This window comes from Dermochelys coriacea, chromosome 25, assembly GCF_009764565.3.
Source record: "Dermochelys coriacea isolate rDerCor1 chromosome 25, rDerCor1.pri.v4, whole genome shotgun sequence".
NCBI lineage: Eukaryota > Metazoa > Chordata > Testudines > Dermochelyidae > Dermochelys > Dermochelys coriacea.
The window spans coordinates 6,031,465-6,051,806 of record NC_050092.1 but is presented as its reverse complement, the minus strand read 5'-3'; the positions used below and the strand labels follow the sequence as shown (position 1 = coordinate 6,051,806).

Below are 20,342 nucleotides of genomic sequence, written 5' to 3'. Positions count from 1 at the left end.
AGTCCCATTGACATCATTGGGAGCAGAATCATGTCCTTGGGTAGGACTATGGAGCCTAACCAGCCAGCAGACCTGAAAATGCCTCTATTTGCTTTGGGTCTGTGTGGTCTGAAAGAGCCCAACACTCCTGTACTGAGGCTCGTTGTGCCTCCCTGGCTACATGGCGATCTGCATGCTAGTCGCTGCAATGGTGCAGCTTTGATTTTGAAACATTACGCTGGGCTCAGGTTAACCAAGCAGGGGGCAGGAGCGGAAACCAGCCGTGAACAAACTGCTGGGTTCATGCACAAGTCCTGTGTGAAAAGCTCATTACTTGTTCTGGTGAATTTACTGCTGACGAAAGAGCCCTGGAGACAGGAGTCCTCCATTTACCCCCAGCACAGGGACAGAATCAACAACATTAGTGCAAGCTTCACTCCCCTGCTCAGATGCTTCGTCCTTGCCCTGGATGGACCACTGAGAGAGAGAGATTTCAGAGTAGCAGCCGTGTTAGTCTGTATTTGCAAAAAAGAAAAGGAGTACTTGTGGCACCTTAGCGACTAACAAATTTATTTGAGCATAAGCTTTCGTGAGCTACAGCTCACTTCATCGGAGAAGAGGGAGTCCCATGTCCATGGCCCAGTCAGTCGTTGGCGAGTTGAGCAAACAGGCAACAAGGGAACCCCTGGTGGTTTCCTGATGTTGGAACTGATAGCTGGAGGCCCTGGTCAAGTTGAGTTTTGAGTTGAGTTTTACACTTGTACGTACATTTCTTTTCCTGTCACTGTTTTGCCATCAAAGGAGCAGATTCTCAAATGGTGTAATTCATGGAGCCTTTATGTATGAAGAATACAGTGTATCCTCTCCCACGTTACACCACTTACTCTCTAAATGCAGAGTGAATGAGAAATGGGACTGAGTTTACCAGTGTATGGCATATCAGCCCTACCATATGGGCTGGATGCTACGCTAATGGGCACTTTACAAAACAAAGATCGAAACAGTGGTGGGATTGAGAGAACATATGAGCAGCAAGTACTGCGAGAAAGGCAAGCTTTTCTCCTAGCTAATGTTTGGTTTCCTCCTCAGAACTGGAAACTAATTGAATTTGAATGAACTGAAATGAATTCCCCAAACATCTGGAGAGCGACCCCATTTCTGGGTAGGTTCCTATTCAAGGTTGGATATAGAGTGCAATCCTGGGGCACAAGGCCCAGCTCTCAAAGACAGCCTGCTCTCTTCTGGAGCAGGGTCCAACCCCCCTTTGAAGTGCTGAGCGCACTCAGCTCTCCACCTCTGCTGCAGGGGTATTAACCCTTGGAGTCCTGGCCCATGTCATGTGACTTGGGACAGGAGATACATAGCCTCGTACGGCGACTCCTCTGTACCCTTGTTACAGGTGGGGCCGGGGAATCCAAATGTTTTGGAACGAAGGCTGTGAGCAGCTTTAGTTTGAACGTTGAGTTACAGTCTGGGGAAGAAGTTCAGCTGCTTGGGATACAAGATCAGGATTCAGTTGTTTCAGGCCAACCAAATCTGCCTGTCCCTAAAACCTATGAGTATTTAGAGCCCCGGGTGCCTCCGCGGGCTGTTTAATGCAGGTACGTTCCCGTTAACCAAGAAATCATCTTGTTGGTACCTTTGGGGCCGGGAACTACAGAGGTTCTCTGGGAAGCTCTGAGCAGCTCAGGGACATCTTACAGTGTGACAGATTATTCTACAGCTCGCCCGCTAACACTGTTGCCAACTTAGAAATCAGCCACAGCCTAGCGAGTGCTGTTCCCTTCGTTGTTTACATGGACTGATTCATTTGGCACACCCCGTTCCACCCATCTTGGAAATCCAGCCACACCCCGTGCACGCAATGATCGAGAATTATAACTGGGGACGGTAATTTGTTATCTGAGTTAGTCTTCCCTATGCGAGAAGGAGAAAAGATGATCCTCGGGTGGCTGCTGCATGGGTTACAGGGCCATTAGTGGTGTATATCGTGGTCAATCATCAACAGTCCGTGCAAGAGCAGTGCAAGGACAGATCAATGTCCCGTGCAAAAAGAACAGGCCAAATCCTCCTCACTGTAATGCCACTGACTTCCCTGGAAGCCCTAACGCTAGGGATGCGTTTGGCCCAGCAGCCCGTGTCTCTGTGCCATTCCGCTCTCTTGCCACGTCAGCCTGGCCAGGGGAGCAGCAGGCACAGAGCTGGGCAGCACCGGTGTGCAGCAGCATTCACAGACTTGCCAAAGTGGGTGAGACCACCAGCCCATCTTGGCTGTGGGCTGCCTCCTGCGGTGGCCAGCGTGAGGTGGTTCCCAATGCAAGACAGCGCCTCTGTCACAGTTCAGGGCAACGGCACCTGTATTTCCCACTTGTGGGCCAGCAAAGGGAAAAAACTAGGGGTTCTCAGCCCCCACCCATCAGCTATTTGGGAGGCCCCACCGATCAGCTTTTCGGCGACGGGCGGGAGGAGCTGGGGGAAGGAGGCAGAGCAGGTGCAGAAATAGGCGGAGCGAGAGCTAGGTGCGCTCAGGGAAGGGGGCGGAGTGGGGGTTGGAAGAGGCGAGGTGGGACCTGGGGGGAAGGGGGCGGAGTGGGGACAGAGTGGAAGCCTCGGGGCAGAGCAGGGGTGGAGCACCCCCCTTGACTGAGGACAGTCGGCACCTATGCCTTAGCTTATTGTTTAACTTCAACTCCTTTGAATTTTATAACACTTGCCAAGGTCCACTTCCTGGACCACTTCCTGGACACTATGGTGCTAATACGCGATGGTCACATAAACACCACCCTATATCGGAAACCTACTGACTGCTATTCTTACCTACATGCCTCTAGCTAACACCTACAAGATCTCTATCAAGTGTTCTTACAACTACAATACCCACCTGCTGAAGTGAAGAAACAGATTGACAGAGCCAGAAGAGTACCCAGAAGTCACCTACTACAGGACAGGCCCAACAAAGAAAATAACAGAATGCCACTAGCCATCACCTTCAGCCCCCAACTAAAACCTCTCCAACGCATCATCAAGGATCTACAACCTATCCTAAAGGACGACCCATCACTCTCACAGATCTTGGGAGACAGGCCAGTCCTTGCTTACAGACAGCCTCCCGACCTGAAGCAAATACTCACCAGCAACCACACAACAAAAACTAACCCAGGAACCTATCCTTGCAACAAAGCCTGTTGCCAGCTGTGTCCACATATCTATTCAGGGGATACCATCAAAGGGCCTAATCACATCAGCCACACTATCAGAGGCTCGTTCACCTGCGCATCTACCAATGTGATATATGCCAACATGTGCCAGCAGTGCCCTTCTGCCATGTACATTGGCCAAACTGGACAGTCTCTACGTAAAAGAATAAATAGACACAAATCAGACGTCAAGAATTATAACATTCAAAAACCAGTCGGAGAACACTTCAATCTCTCCAGTCACTCGATTACAAACCTGAGGGTGGCTATCCTTCAACAAAAAAAACTTCAAAAACAGACTCCAAAGAGAGACTGCTGAATTGGAATTAATTTGCAAACTGGATACAATTAACTTAGGCTTGAATAGAGTCAGGGAAAGGATGAGTCATTACACAAAGTAAAACTATTTCCCCATGTTATTTCTCCCCCCCACCCCACCCCACCCCCCACTGTTCCTCAGATGTTCTTGTTAACTGCTGGAAATAGCCTACCTTGCTGGTCACCATGAAAGATTTTCCTCCTTTCCCCCCCCTGCTGCTGGTGATGGCTCATCTTGAGTGATCACTCTCCTTACAGAGTGTATGATAAAACCCATTGTTTCATGTTCTCTGTGTGTGTATATAAATCGCCCCACTGTATTTTCCACCAAATGCATCTGATGAAGTGAGCTGTAGCTCACGAAAGCTTATGCTCAAATAAATTTGTTAGTCTCTAAGGTGCCACAAGTACTCCTTTTCTTTTTGCCAAGGTTTACATTAGTCATGCCTTCTAGACAAATTACATACAATCCCACAATAACACACAAATATCTGCATTGTTAATACCACTGAGAGATTTAAACTTAATTCAGTAAGGTTTATCCAGGACACTGTAGGAAGTTGTCTTTAGGAAGAAGGTGAATAATAGGGGAATGAGAAAAGTATACAAAATAGTGAGCAATACCGAGAAAGAAGATCTATTTAATCTCTCAGAAACCAAGAAAAAGGAACATTCAATGAGGAAACTGAATTAAAACTCATGAAAGGAAAAACATTTTTAAACAAAGCCAAATTAGCCTGTGGAACTGATTGCCACAAGGTATCATTGAGGCCAAGAATTTAGCAGGATCCAAAAAAAAGAATTGGACTTCTGTTACAGAAAATGAAGACATCTAGTTCCACTGATAGCAGTTTGTAGGGAATATAAATGCTCATGCTTCAGGGCAGAAAGCCACCTCTAACTATGGGGACTATGAATAAGCTTCTTCTGTGGGCCAGTTATTCCATTACCATCCCACCTTTATAATTTCTTGCACCTTCCTCTGAAGCACTTGGTATGGATCACTGTTGGAAACAGGCTAGTGGGCTAGATGGACTCTGGTTTGATCTAGCGTGGCAAGGCCTGTATTCCCACCATAGATGTTATAGGTGAAGAGAGCTAATAGACCACCCAGTCCTTGTCCCTGGGAGCAATGCAGGATTGTTCCCTTGGGCGCATTTTCTAGTGCTGACCCCTGCAACTGATCCACGTCTGCACTGGGGCACAAGATCTTTATTTTCAATTGCTATTCCTGTGCCTAAAATTATCCAGATGCAGCATTTGACTCACTGACCACAACTCCCTGTTGTGTGAAGAGATAGCTAACATGTTAAAACACAATTTGTCCCGGGAGGAATTTTTAGTCAGATGTTTCTGTTGACAGCTATTTAACTCTTATGGCTGGGAACACTTGTGAGAAAGGATAGCTTTGTTAAAGACTCAACACATCCCCAAAATGCCAGTTTAGCTTCCAGTCCAGATCTCTAGTCCTCCATGTAGATCTTGTCATGAAGTGCTCTACTCACAGTCGGAGTGCCTCCTTCTGGTCGCAGCTGGGTATTAGCTCAGCCCGGCTGCCACCCCTTCCTGCAGTTGCACTCCATCACTCTCTCGGGCCTCAACTGCTTCCGCTTCATGGCTTGGCCCTCTGGCCAGGTCGATGTGGTTTTCCCCTTCAGGGGAAGTCGCAGGTATCCAAGTACACCCTGGACTGTCCCAGGCAGTCTTCTCTTTCACTTCCTGCTTAATGATTTCACTTCTCCAGTTGCTAGTAGGGGATCACAGGTGCCCTTTACACTGCTTTCAAGCCCAGGAACTCTACAACTAACAGTCAAGGTCTGCACAGTTGTATCCCTGGCCTACTTCCTACCTTGCCTTCTCATGCTGACAGTAACTGCTGTCTCTCTCTGCAGCCCCCTTCTTCTCTCAGCTACTGGGCTTTATACAGACCCCTCCAGTCCCTGTCCAGCTGCACTTCCTCTTTAATTAGCCCTCGTTATACCCTGGCTCCTTCTCCAGGTACAGCCTCGGGGGTTAATTGACTCACCTAGCCACCTTTACCCCTTCAGGCCTTGTGGGGGGTGGACACCCCATCATAGATCTCCATCAAACACAGGGAAGACAAAACTCAATATTCTTAACATAAGAAAAAAACATGCAGAATTTTTTAAAATAATGTATTAAAAACCATTAAGTCTTCCCCCTGCAGTGCTGGGAACCGCTACTGTGAGAGAATCAGAAAGCGAAACTAACCAGCTGGCTTCCACGGTCCACAGTGAGGGAAAGCCAAGCAATAAACAAACTGCACTCCTATACAGTAGCTTTGTGACACTGTCCCTTTATAATAGTGCAAGGTGTCGCAGGGAACACAGATAAGGAAGGAAATGTAAACCCAGTGGGGACAGATTTGTTCCTGGTGTAATTCCATCCCCCTCACAGTGACACCAAGGTTGAGTTTAACCCACGGCTTAGTTTAGCCCTGCAAGAGGTTTTGAAAGCTAGTTTGAAAGAACATCCTCCTGAAAGCGCTGTGGTTACACGAAGTGCTGTGAAAGCCCATTCCCCACAGCAGCCCCAGCCTCAGCCACCAGGGCCACCTCTCCCTGCAAAACCCTCCCGATGTCTGATAGCCGCACGGCTCCTCTCCTGCTCCCCCAGCAAACAAGTCACAAGCCCGTGGCTGGCCCAGGAAGAGAAAGTGATGGGAATCAGAGCGCTGGCCGACGAGATGATACACTCAGCATGAGGATGGTTTTGGAAAGGAAGGACGTGCCGGAGTCTGAGCCAGTAGCACCCCCGCCTCTCCCAGGGAAAACACAAAGGTAACAGACTTTCCTACTAATCCTACTAATACTTCTGAGGCCCAGGTCCCAAAGTTAATTTCTAGATTTTCAAGGCCAGAGGGGACCGTTATGATAATCTAGTCTGATCTCCCGCATAGCAAAGCCCTGGGAATTTCCCCTGATCACTGCATTCGAGCCCAATAACTTCACGAATCAATAACAGCAGAGAGGCAGAAGGAAGGGAGAAGAAAGGTATTTGCAGTGAGATCACAAAGGATTAGAGATGGAAAAGACCAGAGAGGGGTGTGCACCAGAACTTCAGACTCAAATATCCCTAAACTTTGGGGTTGTCAAATTCCATCTCCCACCCTTTATCCAAATGTTAGGACTAGCACCTCTCTCTCTGTAAAAGACCAAATCTGAACCCCACATCTGGGCACCAGTGAACTCCAAATCTGTTCCACGGGCTAACTGATCTCACTGTCAAGACAATGGGAAGCTGAGGCACAAAGAGGTTAAGTGACTTAGTGAGGATCACAAAGCAAGTCAGTGGCGGGGGCAGGCATAGACCCCAGGAGGCGACTCGCCTCCTTTTGCACAAGTGCACTTACAGAAGTTTTGGGTTGCGTATTAGCTATGATTTGTGTGATGGGGCTGAACTGAATCTCTCCCTCTAGGTTCTGTCTAACTCAGGCTTGCTGAGTTCAGCAGGGAAGTTTTGTGATGTGGACACACATCCACTGGGGGGGGGAACCCTCCAAACTCACATCACAGAGCTCTTGGAGCAGCAGCCTTTGGACACTGCCAGCTCAGCCTGGATTGAAATCAGCGAGCTAGAGGCTCATGACTAAGCCCTGAGTCCCTGGTCTACCATCCAGTTTGAAAAGTCGGGGTGGGGGTGGGGGGGAGTTTCTAAGAGCCTTTGAGATCGTCCTTCCCAGCTTCGCCAGCTCAGCCTACTCTTGCACAGGACACAAGGGACCTAAGAATCTGTTAGGAGACTTAAAAATCGCTGCCAAGTTCTTTTGATTCCAGGGACACGAGTTTGATCCTAGAATGAACCTGGTTAATGGGAGCTCCTTATCAGCTTCCAGGCGGTGGCAACCCCCATAAACCAGGAGCAGCTTGCTGTCTCCAGCAGCATCCTCGTCAGGCAAGCTCTGAGGCCTGCCTGCTACTGCAAAGCCCCCTCCTAGGAATCTGCATGGCAAATATTTCCCGTAAAGCACCCTCCCCTCCTGTCCCCGTCCCTGAGGCTCCTGGTCAGCTGCTTCTGGAGGTTAAACATCTGGGATGAAATGGAGCTGGGGTGACCAGATGTCCCGATTTTACAGGGACAGTCCTGATTTTTGGGTCTTTTTCTTATATAGGCTCCTATTACCCCCTCACCCTCGGTCTTGATTTTTCACATTTGCTGTCTGGTCACCCTAAATGGAGGTGAAGGGCTCAGCTGCTGAGGGACATGCACAGCTAGAACAGGAGAGAAATGTTTGCAGAGGAAATCTGGTAGCTCGCAGGGACAGGGCACGGATGAGGTGTGTGTGCACAGGCCTGTAGTATACACACATGTGCACAGAGGTATCCATGAATATTTGCAAATCCAGGAGTACTGCCATACCACTGTATATGGCCCTCAGAAACTAGCCTGCCCACATGCGGGCAGGCACACGGACCAACAGGAGCCTGCAAAGATAATGCTCTACATCAGGGGGTCTCAACCTTTTCCTTTCTGAGCCCCCTCCCATCCCCAACGCAACATGCTATAAAAACTCCACAGCCCACCTGTGCCACAACAACTGTTTTCTGCATGTAAAAGCCAGAGCCAGCATTAAGGGGTAGCAAGCAGGGCAATTGCCAAGGGCCCCACAGCACAGGGGGACCCGTAAAGCTAAGTTGCTCAAGCTTCTGCTTCAGCCCCGGGTGGCAGGGCTCAGGGCCCCAGGGTTCAGCCCTGCACAGCAGGGCTTAGGCTTTCTGCGCTGGGCCTCAGCGAATCTAACACTCGTCCTGCTTGGCGGACCCCCTGAATCCTGCTCGCGGACCCCTGGTTGAGAACCCCTGCTCTACCCCATTCTACTAACCTTCAGCAATTCTCACAAGCACCCCCAGGAGGTAGAGCAGTATCAACCCTACCATTTCACAGATGGGAGGGGGGGTCACGGAGGGGAAGAAGAGAAGGGGAGAGATTTGCCCAAGCTCATGCTTCAAGTTAATGGCTCCCCGTCCCACACTCTCCCCTTTAGACAAACTGCCCCAAAGTGTGCATCCACCACGACACCTGCCCCTAACCCCACACAGAGCATTTTCAGAAAAAGGTCTGGTTAACGTGCAGGGAGCCTCAGCCCCATGGGGAGCTGGTGGTTGCTAAAAGCTCCATTGCCGTCTGTGGTTTAACAGCCCTGACCACACTTCCCCTGCTCTAGGAAAACATCTCACTTCAATTCCTTTCTCGAAACTTTCCCCTATGGGAGCTGTTTGCACAAAATGCTCAGACAGTGCAGGGGCAGCAGCAATTACCTGATGGAAAGTCAATTACTGAGCCGGTCAGGGACCAGCTTGGAGGTGGCCTGGTGAGCCCTGAGTCAAACAGAGACTCATTTAAAAGGCTCTTCCATTATCAGGTGCTTCAGAAAAAAGCCAGCGGGGCCAACCTGATCCCTGGTGTAATTCCCTGGGCTCCCCTGGGAGGGTGGATCTGGCCCAGCACATAGAGAAATGTTTGCAGGATTTAGGGTTTGTTTAAAAACAAACAAAACCCAACAAACTGCTGGTTTCCTTGAAAAGGCCCCAATTATAAACGCAGCCACAGGGTGGAACTGAAACCGCCAGAGACTCTGGCTCTGATCCAGGGAAGGGATCTAGCCCCTGTATGTCGCTCACTTTAGCAACCTCCTGAAGAGCCTTCACTCTCTCAGCCCAGATCGCTCCTTCCTCTTCTTCGCCCCACTCCTCCCCAGGCTGCAGAGAGCCCCCTCCTCTCGCAATCTGATTTTCTATAGCCGGTTCCCCTCCAAACCTGAGTACTTTGTTGGGATCCCTCTAGATTCTCTGGTCCCCAGGATCCAGGTGTGAATAAGGGTGTGACACACACAGGAAGGCTGATGAGGGCCAGCCCCTAGTCACATGTTGTTTCAGGGCTCCAAACCGACTTTGGTCCCCACTCCCTATGGCAGGAGTCCAACTCGCACACTGACTCCAGGTGCTGCTGTAAGGGTGTGGACGTGACTGGGTCTTCCCATGTGTCCACCTTCAGTATGCTCCCAGCCTGCGACACCCACATAGGGTCCCTCCATGGGAGGGAGCAGAGGAGAAAACAAGGTCACCCTTCCAGGGTCTGCTAACGGCCTGGATTCAACCCCGGATACGCACACAATTATCCCCTGCACAGTGCGGGGAGAGGGGAACAGAAGCGTGGATCAGGACGCACGAGTGCAGCGCCCTATGGAGGGAGTACGAGCGAGAGAGCAAAGAGCTGCGTGGGAGAACGTCCCGCCCCAGCCCCAGCCTCTAAGCAGAGTTGCTGGAGCCGTGGTGGTCCCAGGATATTAGCGGGAAAGACAGGTGGGGCAATATCTGTTATTAGACCAACTTCCCTAACTCCAGCACGGAAGCTTGTCTCTTGCACCGGCACACGTTGGTCCAAGGTGAGGTGCGGTAGCCCGCAATGTGCAGGAGGTCAGAGAATAGATGATCCTGATGGTCCCTTACTGACCTTAAGATCTCCTGAGTCAGAGAGATTCCCTCTCCCGCCTTGGCATTGGGGCAATGCTGCCATCTACTGCAGAGAAGCAGCACAGACAATGGGCAAAGCTAGCAAACTTCCCAGGTCCCTTTGCAAATTGGAGGCCCTCAAGCATCCCCGCATCTCCTTTTCTTTTATTTCTCTTTCGCTGGCAGAGAATGGAGGAAACTTTGCTGGGAGTTTGGCCTAACCTCCCCCTTCCCTCCCTACAGGGGGATCATCCCAGCCAGAAGAACGAGCAGCTCCGGCTCTCAGCTCCACTGTCCTGGCTCTGCTGAGCCACCCTCAGCAATGCAGGGCGCGGGGGCTGGCAGCCCTGCCCAGCACGGCGCCCAGGGAAATCTCATTTACAGCAACGTGGGTGAGTGGCCTCCAACAGAGCTCAGAGGGAGCCGGGCCACGGACTCACTGACGCAGCACTGGGTGCAGCTAGCAGCTGTTGGCCAGTTTTTGCAAAGAGCTTGGCCCAGTGGGTGAACGTGGGGTGCTGTGTGTAATGGCCACTCTCTTGGCCGACACGGTGGGGATTGAACCGGGGACCTCGCGAGAGAAATGCATGCATTGCTACAGCCTGAGCCGAAGCTGTTTAGTTAGGGCCTGTCACCGACTCGTGTCCCCTGTGGGTCAGGCACAGAGGGCTCATAACATACACTGAGCACTGGATTACACCGAGCACTTGACAATCTGACCTCCCGCGCAGTGGTGGTTCTTCCCCCTTACTCCAGCCCTCCAGCTCTGAGTCCTGGTCAGTTCTTCAGTGACGTCCAGGGGAAAAGCTCAGGGTGGGGCTGGTGATTGCACAGGGGGAGTTAGGCCTTGTGTACCCAGAGAGGTGCAGAGGGGAGAACAATAACTGCTCTCCCAGGGTCAGTGGGACAACAATGGGGGCAAGTTAACCCCCGGATTTGTACAGCCGAAACCCACTGGACACAAGCTCAGTTGGCTGGATGTCAACATGGACACAACATGCTGGCCCTAACTGTGAGCGGTCCTGCAAGCTGAGTGTTGCCCCCAGCCATGACCCCTCCCAATCCCCCTCCCTGGAAATGCCCCCCACCAGCTCCACAGCTCCTCCATCTGAACCCTGGCCCTTCCATCCCTTCCCGTGGCTTGAAGGCTAGAGGGCAGTAGTGAGTGTGGAGGATAGATCTGAAGGTGGTGGAGATGAGACGGGCAGTTGCTCTAGAGGATGCATTGCAGACGGAAGGGGCAGTGTGGAAGAAGGTGCAGAGATGCGTCCAGGTGAAGGACTAGTGGGGTTGGGGGATAGTGGCTGACTAGGCCAGGGATGTAAACAGGAGCTGCCCAGTGTAGGTCCTTGCAGACTCACTGAGCACCTGGGAAGCATCTTGAGGCTGGAGGTGGTGGCTGCGTAAGCGTGTAATTGTTATTCCCTTGCAGGAGAAATGCGAGCACACTTGGTGCCAGCCAAGACATGCCGAGGGGAGTCACCTGAAAAGCTCCCCTCTGAGGCCAGCAGTGATCCTCTCCCTCCCCCCCTGCCAAAAAAGCAGCTCAGCAGAACCAGGTCCTTGCCCGAGATGCAGACTCATCACTACTACCCGTGCAAGAGTGCCCCCTTCCCCACGCCGCATTATGTCTACAACACCCTGTATGAGGTCTCCACACACAGCAGGGGAGGCAGCTGCAGCTACTCTGAGTCGATGGAAGGACCTCTCTGTGGCCCTAAAAGATACTTGTCTAAGTCCCAAAGCCTGGGTGCATCTGAGCCCTGGGACGCCCTGCGTAAAGCTCACCCTGTCCCTGTCCCAAGGCACATCACCACAGAAGAACTGACGTTCACTACTCCTGACGGGGAGCTCGTCCACTTTTTCGAGGACCTGGAGAGCACAGCCAACGTCTATGAGAAGGTGATGGGGTGCCACCTGGTGTCTTTGATCCATCTCACGGCAAGGGCACAGAAGATCCTGGGCGGAAAGGAGGAGGAGCAGCAGCTGATGAGAGCAGAGTTTGCAGGAAAGAAGAAGTGGGCAGATTTCACGCTCTTAGACAAGCAGCCATGTTGTGAAACAGGAGACGCCTGGTATTACCGTGTTTCCTGTGCCTCTGAGCAAGCCCAGCAAATATTCGCAGCCAAGGTAACCATAAACATTAGAGATGGGGAAAGATCTGAGTCAGGGCAGTCTGCCTGTAGCCCTGATCCGTGCGGCTCATCACCACCCCAAAGTCTGAGAATCTCAACAAAAAACAGATTTCTGGTCCCAAGGAGCCCATCCTTTGCTTCTCCTTACTAGTGAGGTGTGGGGATTAGGCAGCATGGTCTACTGCGTTAGACACAGGCCTAGGTATCCGGAAAGTTGGGTTCTGATGCACTGGGTGACCTTGGGCAAATCCCTGCCTCTCTGGGCCTCAGTTTCCCCCTCTCTAAAATGGAGGTTACGATTCTGACCCCACCCTAGTGCAAATGCTTTGCGATCCATGGGGAAAGGGTGATTGTTTGATTTTATGGTGAAAATCCGCTATTGGTGACTTCATCAGCTTTGCCATGGTAGTCAGCTGTGATGGGGTCCGGCAGCGGTTTGTCATTGGGGGGAGGCATGGCAGCAGGAGCTGATGAACCAAGATCCACTTTTCATGCAGCCGCCCCTAGTACGGAAGAACAACAGATCAGCTGGAGCAATCGGAAGCTCGTGTTGTATCCGCAAGTGCTTTCGGGGAGGCATCAGTGGTTCTTTACACGGTTCTCAAAAGGATCCTAAAAACCATGGACACTTTTCCCTCATAATGAGTGGACGGATAGTCTTGATTTTCAATGTTGAAACATGAAGGAGTCCATACTGCTGGGCAAAGGTGCCCTGGGAAGGCCTCTAACCCCAGAATAGGTCCAGCCTAGGCAGCAGGGCTAGCTTCTTCCACAGTCCCCAGTGGCAGTTTTACCTGAGTAAGGAGTGCAGGGTGAGTTTCGGTTACAACTGACCTGGGCTGGAGTTGAACTAGAGATGAAAGGGTGCAGAGCCAAATCCCCAAGCTCCTCAGGCATACAGCCCTCTCGGTGGACTTTCTTTGTCCACTGTTGTCTGTGTTGTGTTATCCAGCCCATTGTTCTTGGCTTCCAAGGGGCATCAGAGAGTGTTAGAGTGAAGAGTAGAGGGGTGTGGCTTGTCGGTTCCTCCCAGCAAAGACAGGCTGATCCAGCTTGGGCGGGGAGGGGGAAATCCCATAGCACTTACAGCCATCCTGGGGGACAGTGGTGTCTTTCACCACTGCAGCCCCATGTCAGCCTGAGTGAGCATCACCCAGGATAACAGGGGGTTCCAGGCAAAGCAGAGACTGGCACCAAGATAACTAGACTTGGGGCTCAGTGCGGGGGCTCTGGGGTTAGCCGAGAGGAGCTGCAACTCAGAACTCAACAGATGATGGGCCAGTTTTCCGGGTGTAGAGCCCCAATTCTGGGCACTGAGCACTTGAAAACCTGGCCTGACAAGCTGCAGTGATACCAGCTAGCAGCAGGAGCTGGAAGGCAGCCTGGACCAATGGTAGTCAGGGTGTGTTTACACCGCAATTGGGAGGCATGATTGCAGCATGGGTAGACGCACCCCAGCTAGCTCTAGCCTAGCCACGGTGACATGGGTTGTGGCACAGGTTAGCCCTCAGTACGTGCCCAGGGTCCTAGGTGGCATCCTCCTTGGGCAGTTACCCTGCTAACGTTAGCGAGATAGCACGATCCAACTAGCTTGGGTTCATCCACACACACTGCAATCACACCTCCTGCCTGCAGGCTGATGGGAGAAAACGGGATCACAACCTGGTCGAACAGTACGAGGGAGCAGCGTAGAGTAAGTCCGAGTGCAGCCTCCATCACCCACTGAACGCCCCAGGTCTGGGAATATCAGCCCATGGTTTGCTACCCAGTGTTAACGGCCAACCAAGTCGCAGGTTCTCAGCAGCCCAGTGGAAACAACCAGGAAGGTTTCACAAGCATCCATCACGCTCCCCAAGGCTGGGTATCAGGGCAGTGGGGCAGGCGGGAGCTCCTGCAGTGTGATTTCACCCTGCTGTGTCTCATGCATCCTGCCAGCTACCATCTGACTTAGCTGCCTCAAGCCAAGTTCATCCCTGGAGGAACAACACTGGCTTTCACCAGGGAGAGATCAGACCCTGTGAATCTGTTGCACCTGTTGAGGCCACAAGTTTATAGCCCTGAAATGAAGTGAACTTGGTTCATGTGCCCTCCCTGCCCTGCCCCCCAATACTTCGTCCTCTTCTCCATTAAGCTCAGAGAAGGAACAGGGAAGGGCTAGATGGGATTCCCCTGTGGGAACAGGCACCGGAAATTCCAGATCGGAATCAACAGATGACAGGCTCAGCAGCTGCCATCACACCGCCATGCTCCACTGGAGTTATTAACAGAGCCAGAGACTGGACTGGGGACCTCCAACCTTTGCCTGACCACGAGCTGTGTTGGCAACTTTGCCAGGGGCTTGGAGCCAACAGAGCAGGTCACAGTGGGCAATATTAGCTTTCCCATAAGGCAAGTTTCTTCCAAACCCAATATTATTAGAGATGAGGGTGGTAGCAAGCCATGTGCTGCATCTCATCATCATCATCATCCCTTTGTATATTACAGTAGCTGGAGGCCTCCTGGTGGCAGGCTGTACACACTCAGTGAGAGAGATTCCTTGCCCCAAAGAGCTTGAGCATCTGGGCCTAAAGGTATTTAAGCAGCCAAGGCCCCTGGGTTTCGCTGAATTCTGCAGTGGACCGGGAATTGCACAGCAACGTTAATTGATTACAACATTGCATTGGCTGATGTGACCTTACAACATTTCTAGCCTGCGCTGGTTGATTTTGTTCTCTGATGTGTGCACACAATTAGTCCACTAAAACCCATGATCTGATTGGAGTCATTCCATTCACCCGCCCTCGCCCCATCTATTTGCTTCTCTCCCTGTGACTACTTGTCCATTTAGTCTGTAAGGCCCAGATCTCACAGACTTTAAGATCAGCAGGGACCATCGTAGTCATCTAGTCTGACCTCTTACACACTGCAGGCCACACTTAGCCAGAGGTTATGGGTCTGTTTCAGGAGTGGGTGAGTTACTGAAGTCCTCAAATCGTGGTTTAAAGACTCCAAGTCACAGAGGAATCACCATTCACTCGTTTAAACCTGCAAGTGGCCCGTGCCCCATGCTGCAGAGGAAGGCGAAACTCCACCAGGTATTTGGGCACCCGACTGCCGCTGAAATCAGGGAACAAAAAAGCCCAAAGCAATCAGTACAAGCTAGAAATGTTCCAGGGTCACATCAATTAACATTGCTGTGCAATTCCTAATCCCCTGCCGAATTCAGCAACACTAGTGGGAGTTAGGCGCCTAAATACCATTGAGGATCTGGGTCTTGCAGACTAAGTGGGCAAGTAGGAATAGGGAGAAGCAGCAACTAGAAGGGGCCGAGGGAGGGTGGATGGAGTGACTCTAAGGGGATGTCTACACTGCAGTTAAACACCTGGGGCTGGCTTGGGTGAGCTGACTCAGGCTTATAAGGCTCAGTCTGCAGGACTCTGAGATTGCTGCACAGATGTTTGGGCTCAGGCTAGAGGCCCAGCTCTGGGATCACATGAGAGGGGAGGGTCCCAGAGCCAGGACTCCAGCCCAAACATCTACACTGGATTTTTACAGCCCCGTGAGCCAGAGTCAGCTGACCCAGGCCAGCCACGCTCCTGCCATGGGTCTTATATTCCAGTGTAGACGTACCCTCAGATCACAGTTTAGTAGACTCCTCGTGCGCATTTTTTGTTTGTTAGGTCATGGATACACAGATCAGGAGCAGTCACCTCAGCTTGCCCCTGCCTAACCATTATTAGCTGGCTGTGCTCTAAAGGTATCCCTGTAGAAGGGAGCCTTGAGCAGGGATTTGAAGAATAGGTTAGTAGCTGCAAATGCCTTTGAATCACCACTGACCTAGAGGGTAACATCTTTATGGTTGATCAAGGCCCCTGTAATGGTGTGGGAAGGGGCACCCCCTTGTGTCAGGGGGTAACATTGCCTTTAAACTTGGCTCCAGCACCTCCTGCCGGCTGGCTCATTGGGTCGTCCATGGCTTGACCCTCCACCAAGTCAGATACATGTTTAAACCCTTCTAGGGGATCCAGAAGGTCCAACTGAAAGTTCACAAAATGTCCCCATACAAAGGAACCTTCAGTTCCCCTTCTCAGGCTATTCCTTGGCCCTTCCTTTGGGCCAAGGCTTCAGCCCCACCTTGGGCTCAATATTCCTTACACTGGGCTTGCATGCCCCCTTCCACAGGGGCTGGTAGAGGAACCCAGGCTTCCCCCACTCTATTGTGGATTCCCCACCTGGGAACCTGCCTGTATTAAGCAGCTGGGTGTGCTTCTTCAGACATGCTGCTGTTTCCTTGGGACACTTCCTTCCTCTCAAGCACTTCTCCACAGCTGGTGCTTAACACAGGCTCCCTTTAGAGTTCCCAAAACCTCTGGCTTCTCCCTTCTGGACTAGACTAATAACTCTTCCTGTCCTTTCAGGCTCTGCCTTTCCTGTCCCTACCTCAGGCCCTTCCCCAGAGGAGCCAAACCTGCTCCTGCAGAGCTCCTTCTCTGTTGTTCCTTGTCTTAGGAGGCTTTCCCTCACTTCCTTCCCTCCTCAAGGACTCTGGCAGCTTCCCCTAGAGATCCTCCCTACTCCTTGTAGGGTCTAGTTCAAGACTTCCCCTACAAGAGGCTATGGCTGCTACTCTCTGTGGGTCCACCCTCCTGTTTAAGTCCTATCTCAAGGCCCCCAGCCACAGGAGCCTGAGCTACTTATTCCCTGTGTTTCTCTCTGCAGAGGAGTCTGGCCTTCCTCAGAGAGTGGCAACATTCCTTCCAACTCTCAACTGAGCTCCTTGAAAGGCCCAAGTGCCAAAGGAACCTTAGCTAGCTCCAGCCCTCTGGCCAGAAGGCAAATTAGTTAATCACCCTCCAGCTGCAGAGCATGACTCTAATAGTTTTTCCCCCTTTCTAGCTGGAGACATGAGTCCCCCCAACATAGTCCCCTTGTGTTATTCAGCATGTCAGACCTAATTTGTGCCCCAAGGTGTCTCCAATGTGTGTAGCAGATCTGCCCCAAATTCTGCAGCAAACTGGGAATCACACAACTGTGTTAAGTGACTGCAACAGTCACTTGGCTGGTGTGACCCTGGAAATGTTCTAGCCTGCACTGATTGATTATGTTCTCTTTATCACATCCAGCTGACTGTGTGTTGCTGGTTCTTGCCCTAACAGGTCTATAAATCCTATCCCTGCAGTCTCTCCGTACAGATGTCTGTAGAAGCTCATTTCAACATTCAGCAAGTGTTTAGCTACTTCCTTGATTCCCTCCCTAAGGACCTCATACCTGTGGAAAGGCCTCAGAAGCTAGATCAGTTCTATCCTGGAGAATATGAGGAAGCTGTTTCTACCAGTGTATCCCCTCCTCTTACCCAGGTGGCCATCTCTCCTGAGGTTCCTTATCAAACCCTGGCTGATTTTGTGAAGGGATCACGAGATCTCCACAGCTCCAAGCCCGGGCACTATGAACGCCTGGCTTGCCTCCTCATGCTGCAGTTGTGTACAGGGCTAGAGCACCTCAAGCAGCAGAAGGTTGCTCACTACAACATTCACATGGAGAACCTGCTCTTGGTGCAGTGTCCATCTCCTCACCAGGGCCAGCAGGACAAAGATCCATCTGCAGAGCTGTTGCTTCCAAGGTTGGTCATCAGCAACTTCTCTAAAGCTACAAGAAAGATGACATCTACTTCTGTGGCCCAAGATCCAGACCGAGTCAGCAAGGCTCCCAAATGGCTCTCTGTGGCTCACTTCCAAAATGCAGAGGGGTTCCAGGTAGGCATATTGGTCTATGAGATCTTGCATCAGCCCAGCCCCTTGGAGAAGCCCTCAGGACTCAGGAGCAGTGACCTCCCTGCTATCCCAGCCCTGTCCATCTATTCGCGGGGGCTCCAGAACCTGGCCACCCTGCTTCTTCACCCAGATCCCTGCAGGAGTGTGTCCATCGAACAAGCAAAGAACATGCTGCAGGTCTTACTGTGGGGACCACGCCAGGAGCTCTTTGCCAGGAACCAAATCACTCCAGTCTTGCTCCGGAACTGGGTGGCGATTAAAAGGGTGCTGTTGCTGCTGAAGTTTGCAGAGAAGGCGTCTGAGGAAGAGGTGACCATACGGCTGGAAGAGTGGCTGTGCTGTTTGTACTTCACAGAGACCCCCGAGCACATGCTCCTCCACACCCTCAGGATTCTGCATGCTTTAGAAAGCCTGGGGGCACGTTAGACTTAACAGCTTATGCATCAGTTATGAAATATCTAGATTCTCTGGGCCCTAAGATTCATCTTAGCTCTTCATTCTTCAAAAGAAGACACCCTGAGTTTTATGCAGTTAACTCTGTGTGTGTGGGGGGGGGGGAGTAGACTTTTAAGACTTGGGTCCTGTTTACTCTGAAGTTTGCGGCACTTTGACTGACTAAGAATAGGGCCGGAGAGGCCAGGTACAGCTGGAGTGCCACAGGTGGAGTTCTGGGGTGGAATGTACCTCCCTGCTCCCCGACACACAGAGGGACTGGGCAGCTTGCTCAGCATCTTGCATCCATTAGGGACCCAGTCCTACTCCCTTTGACTCACACAGCCAGCTCCTAAATATCTGCCATGGGGTATTTCTCGTGTGTGTCTCCAGGATAAACCTCATGCTGTTTACTGCTCATATCCCTGCCCTTTCCAGGTCCCCTTTGTGCAATCTCTCCATCCTCTTCCCTTCAGGTTCACGTCTTCTTCCCATTCCTGGGAACTTCATAAACATACTGTTTACACCTCTAACCTGCCCCTCCAACTCTTTAGTGATTGTTCAAAATAAGATGGAGCCAAACTCCCTAGTAGACAAATCCCCACAACTGTGCACTCTGCCGTGTATTCTACCCTTGGTTTAGGCTCCTTCTGCCAGTTTTCAGTCCATGATGCAATGTTTTGTACCAAATTCCCTCAAGTTTTTCTGGGAAGACTTTCTTCCTGAGGGCCAAATGTTCCAATACTGACTTACCAGTTCATCTGAGTAAGGGTTACAGGAGTTGACCTTTAGACACAAAATCTTCCTGGAAGCATCCTCCTCCCCACCCAATATCCACATCCACTAATTCTGTCATTTTGTTTAAAAAATAGACTCCAGTTTGCCTTAAAGGTAACATTATTAAGGAGAAATATGATACATCTGATAGACTTACTCTTATTAAAAACTGATTGTTGCGTAATCATTACCGTGGAGGATGTATTTCAAAGAGAGAAATTTACCAACCCTGTAGTAGAAACCTTCAATAAAAACAGGATCCTGATGAATCTTAAATGCTGTCCATCTAAATTCTTATTTTTTATGACATTAGCACTCCCCATGACATGTCCAGGGATAAACATAAAGCCAAGCTTCACTGCTCTGTGAGTAGGTCTAATAGCATAGATAATGTGATGAACAGTTTGGAACTGTTTGTGGCTACACCATGTGGGTGCACTGGTGGAGAAGGACTTCAGAAAATCAACCAACCACCCAACCCAGAGCTCACTATCAGAATCAGCCTGCAAAGCATATCTGTGGGTGATTATGAAGGCCAGTGAAGCTGGCCAACCAGCAGCAACCGCATGTGAATTGTAAATCCCTACTTTGGGTGTGAGGTCTGTGTTTGGACTCGCTAGGCCTCCTTGTCTGCCTGGCAGTCTGCATGCTATCCTCTGTGTTGTTGCTTTGATTGTAAAACATTAAGCCAGGCTCAGGTTACCTAAGCCAAAGGGAAAGCCAGCAGTGTACAAACCCCTGGGTTCATGCACAAGTCCTGCCTGAAAATCTCATTATTTGCTCTGTGCTGGGCTGACAGCCCTTAAGACAGGAGTCCTCTGTTTATTCCCACCATTGGGACAGCATGGGCAACAGCATTGCAACCCTATGAGCTACAACTCATGGAAAAGCTACAACTTTCCCTTCCCTGCATAGCAGAGAATAGGACTCCTCTCATCCTCAAACTACAGATTATCAGGTGAACATAAAGCCATTTCAGAGACTAAGATGAGAGCACCATATACATTTCATTTGTAGACAGCACAGGACTTAGAAGTATACACACATACCCCATCTTCTCCTAGGGGACCAAGCATCTTCAGCTCCCATGAAAGTCAAGGAAGTGTGGATGCTCAGCACCTCTCAGGATCGGTTTCTAGTACCCAGCAATGTGTGTGTAGGAGAAAGCATTACACATGATCTCACTTTATTAATAAAGTGTGCTCACTCCTCTTTGTGGCCATCACCCAGCAGTGACGACACCAACAGACATAGAATTATAGAAATGGAGGGCTGGAAGGG

The 20,342-nt window shown here is 50.9% G+C and overlaps 1 protein-coding gene across 1 annotated transcript; it reads left to right on the top strand.

Moving 5' to 3' along the window:
- The first annotated feature begins 5,801 nt into the window (after nucleotides 1-5,801).
- Nucleotides 5,802-19,869, top strand: PEAK3 (PEAK family member 3). Its single transcript, XM_038384503.2, has 4 exons — nucleotides 5,802-6,295; nucleotides 10,211-10,359; nucleotides 11,400-12,097; nucleotides 17,238-19,869. Exons 1-4 carry the CDS (start codon nucleotides 6,093-6,095, stop codon nucleotides 18,276-18,278), a joined length of 2,091 nt encoding a protein of 696 aa, XP_038240431.1. The 5' UTR covers nucleotides 5,802-6,092; the 3' UTR covers nucleotides 18,279-19,869.
- The last annotated feature ends 473 nt before the right edge of the window (nucleotides 19,870-20,342 follow it).

Coding starts and splice junctions, on each gene's coding strand:
- PEAK3 (XM_038384503.2), top strand. CDS start 6,093: ATGTCTGATAGCCGCACGGCTCCTCTCCTGCTCCCCCAGCAAACAAGT. Junction 6,296..10,210: donor CTCCCAGGGAAAACACAAAG/GTAACAGACTTT, acceptor CCCTCCCTACAG/GGGGATCATCCCAGCCAGAA. Junction 12,098..17,237: donor AGCAAATATTCGCAGCCAAG/GTAACCATAAAC, acceptor TTGCCCTAACAG/GTCTATAAATCCTATCCCTG.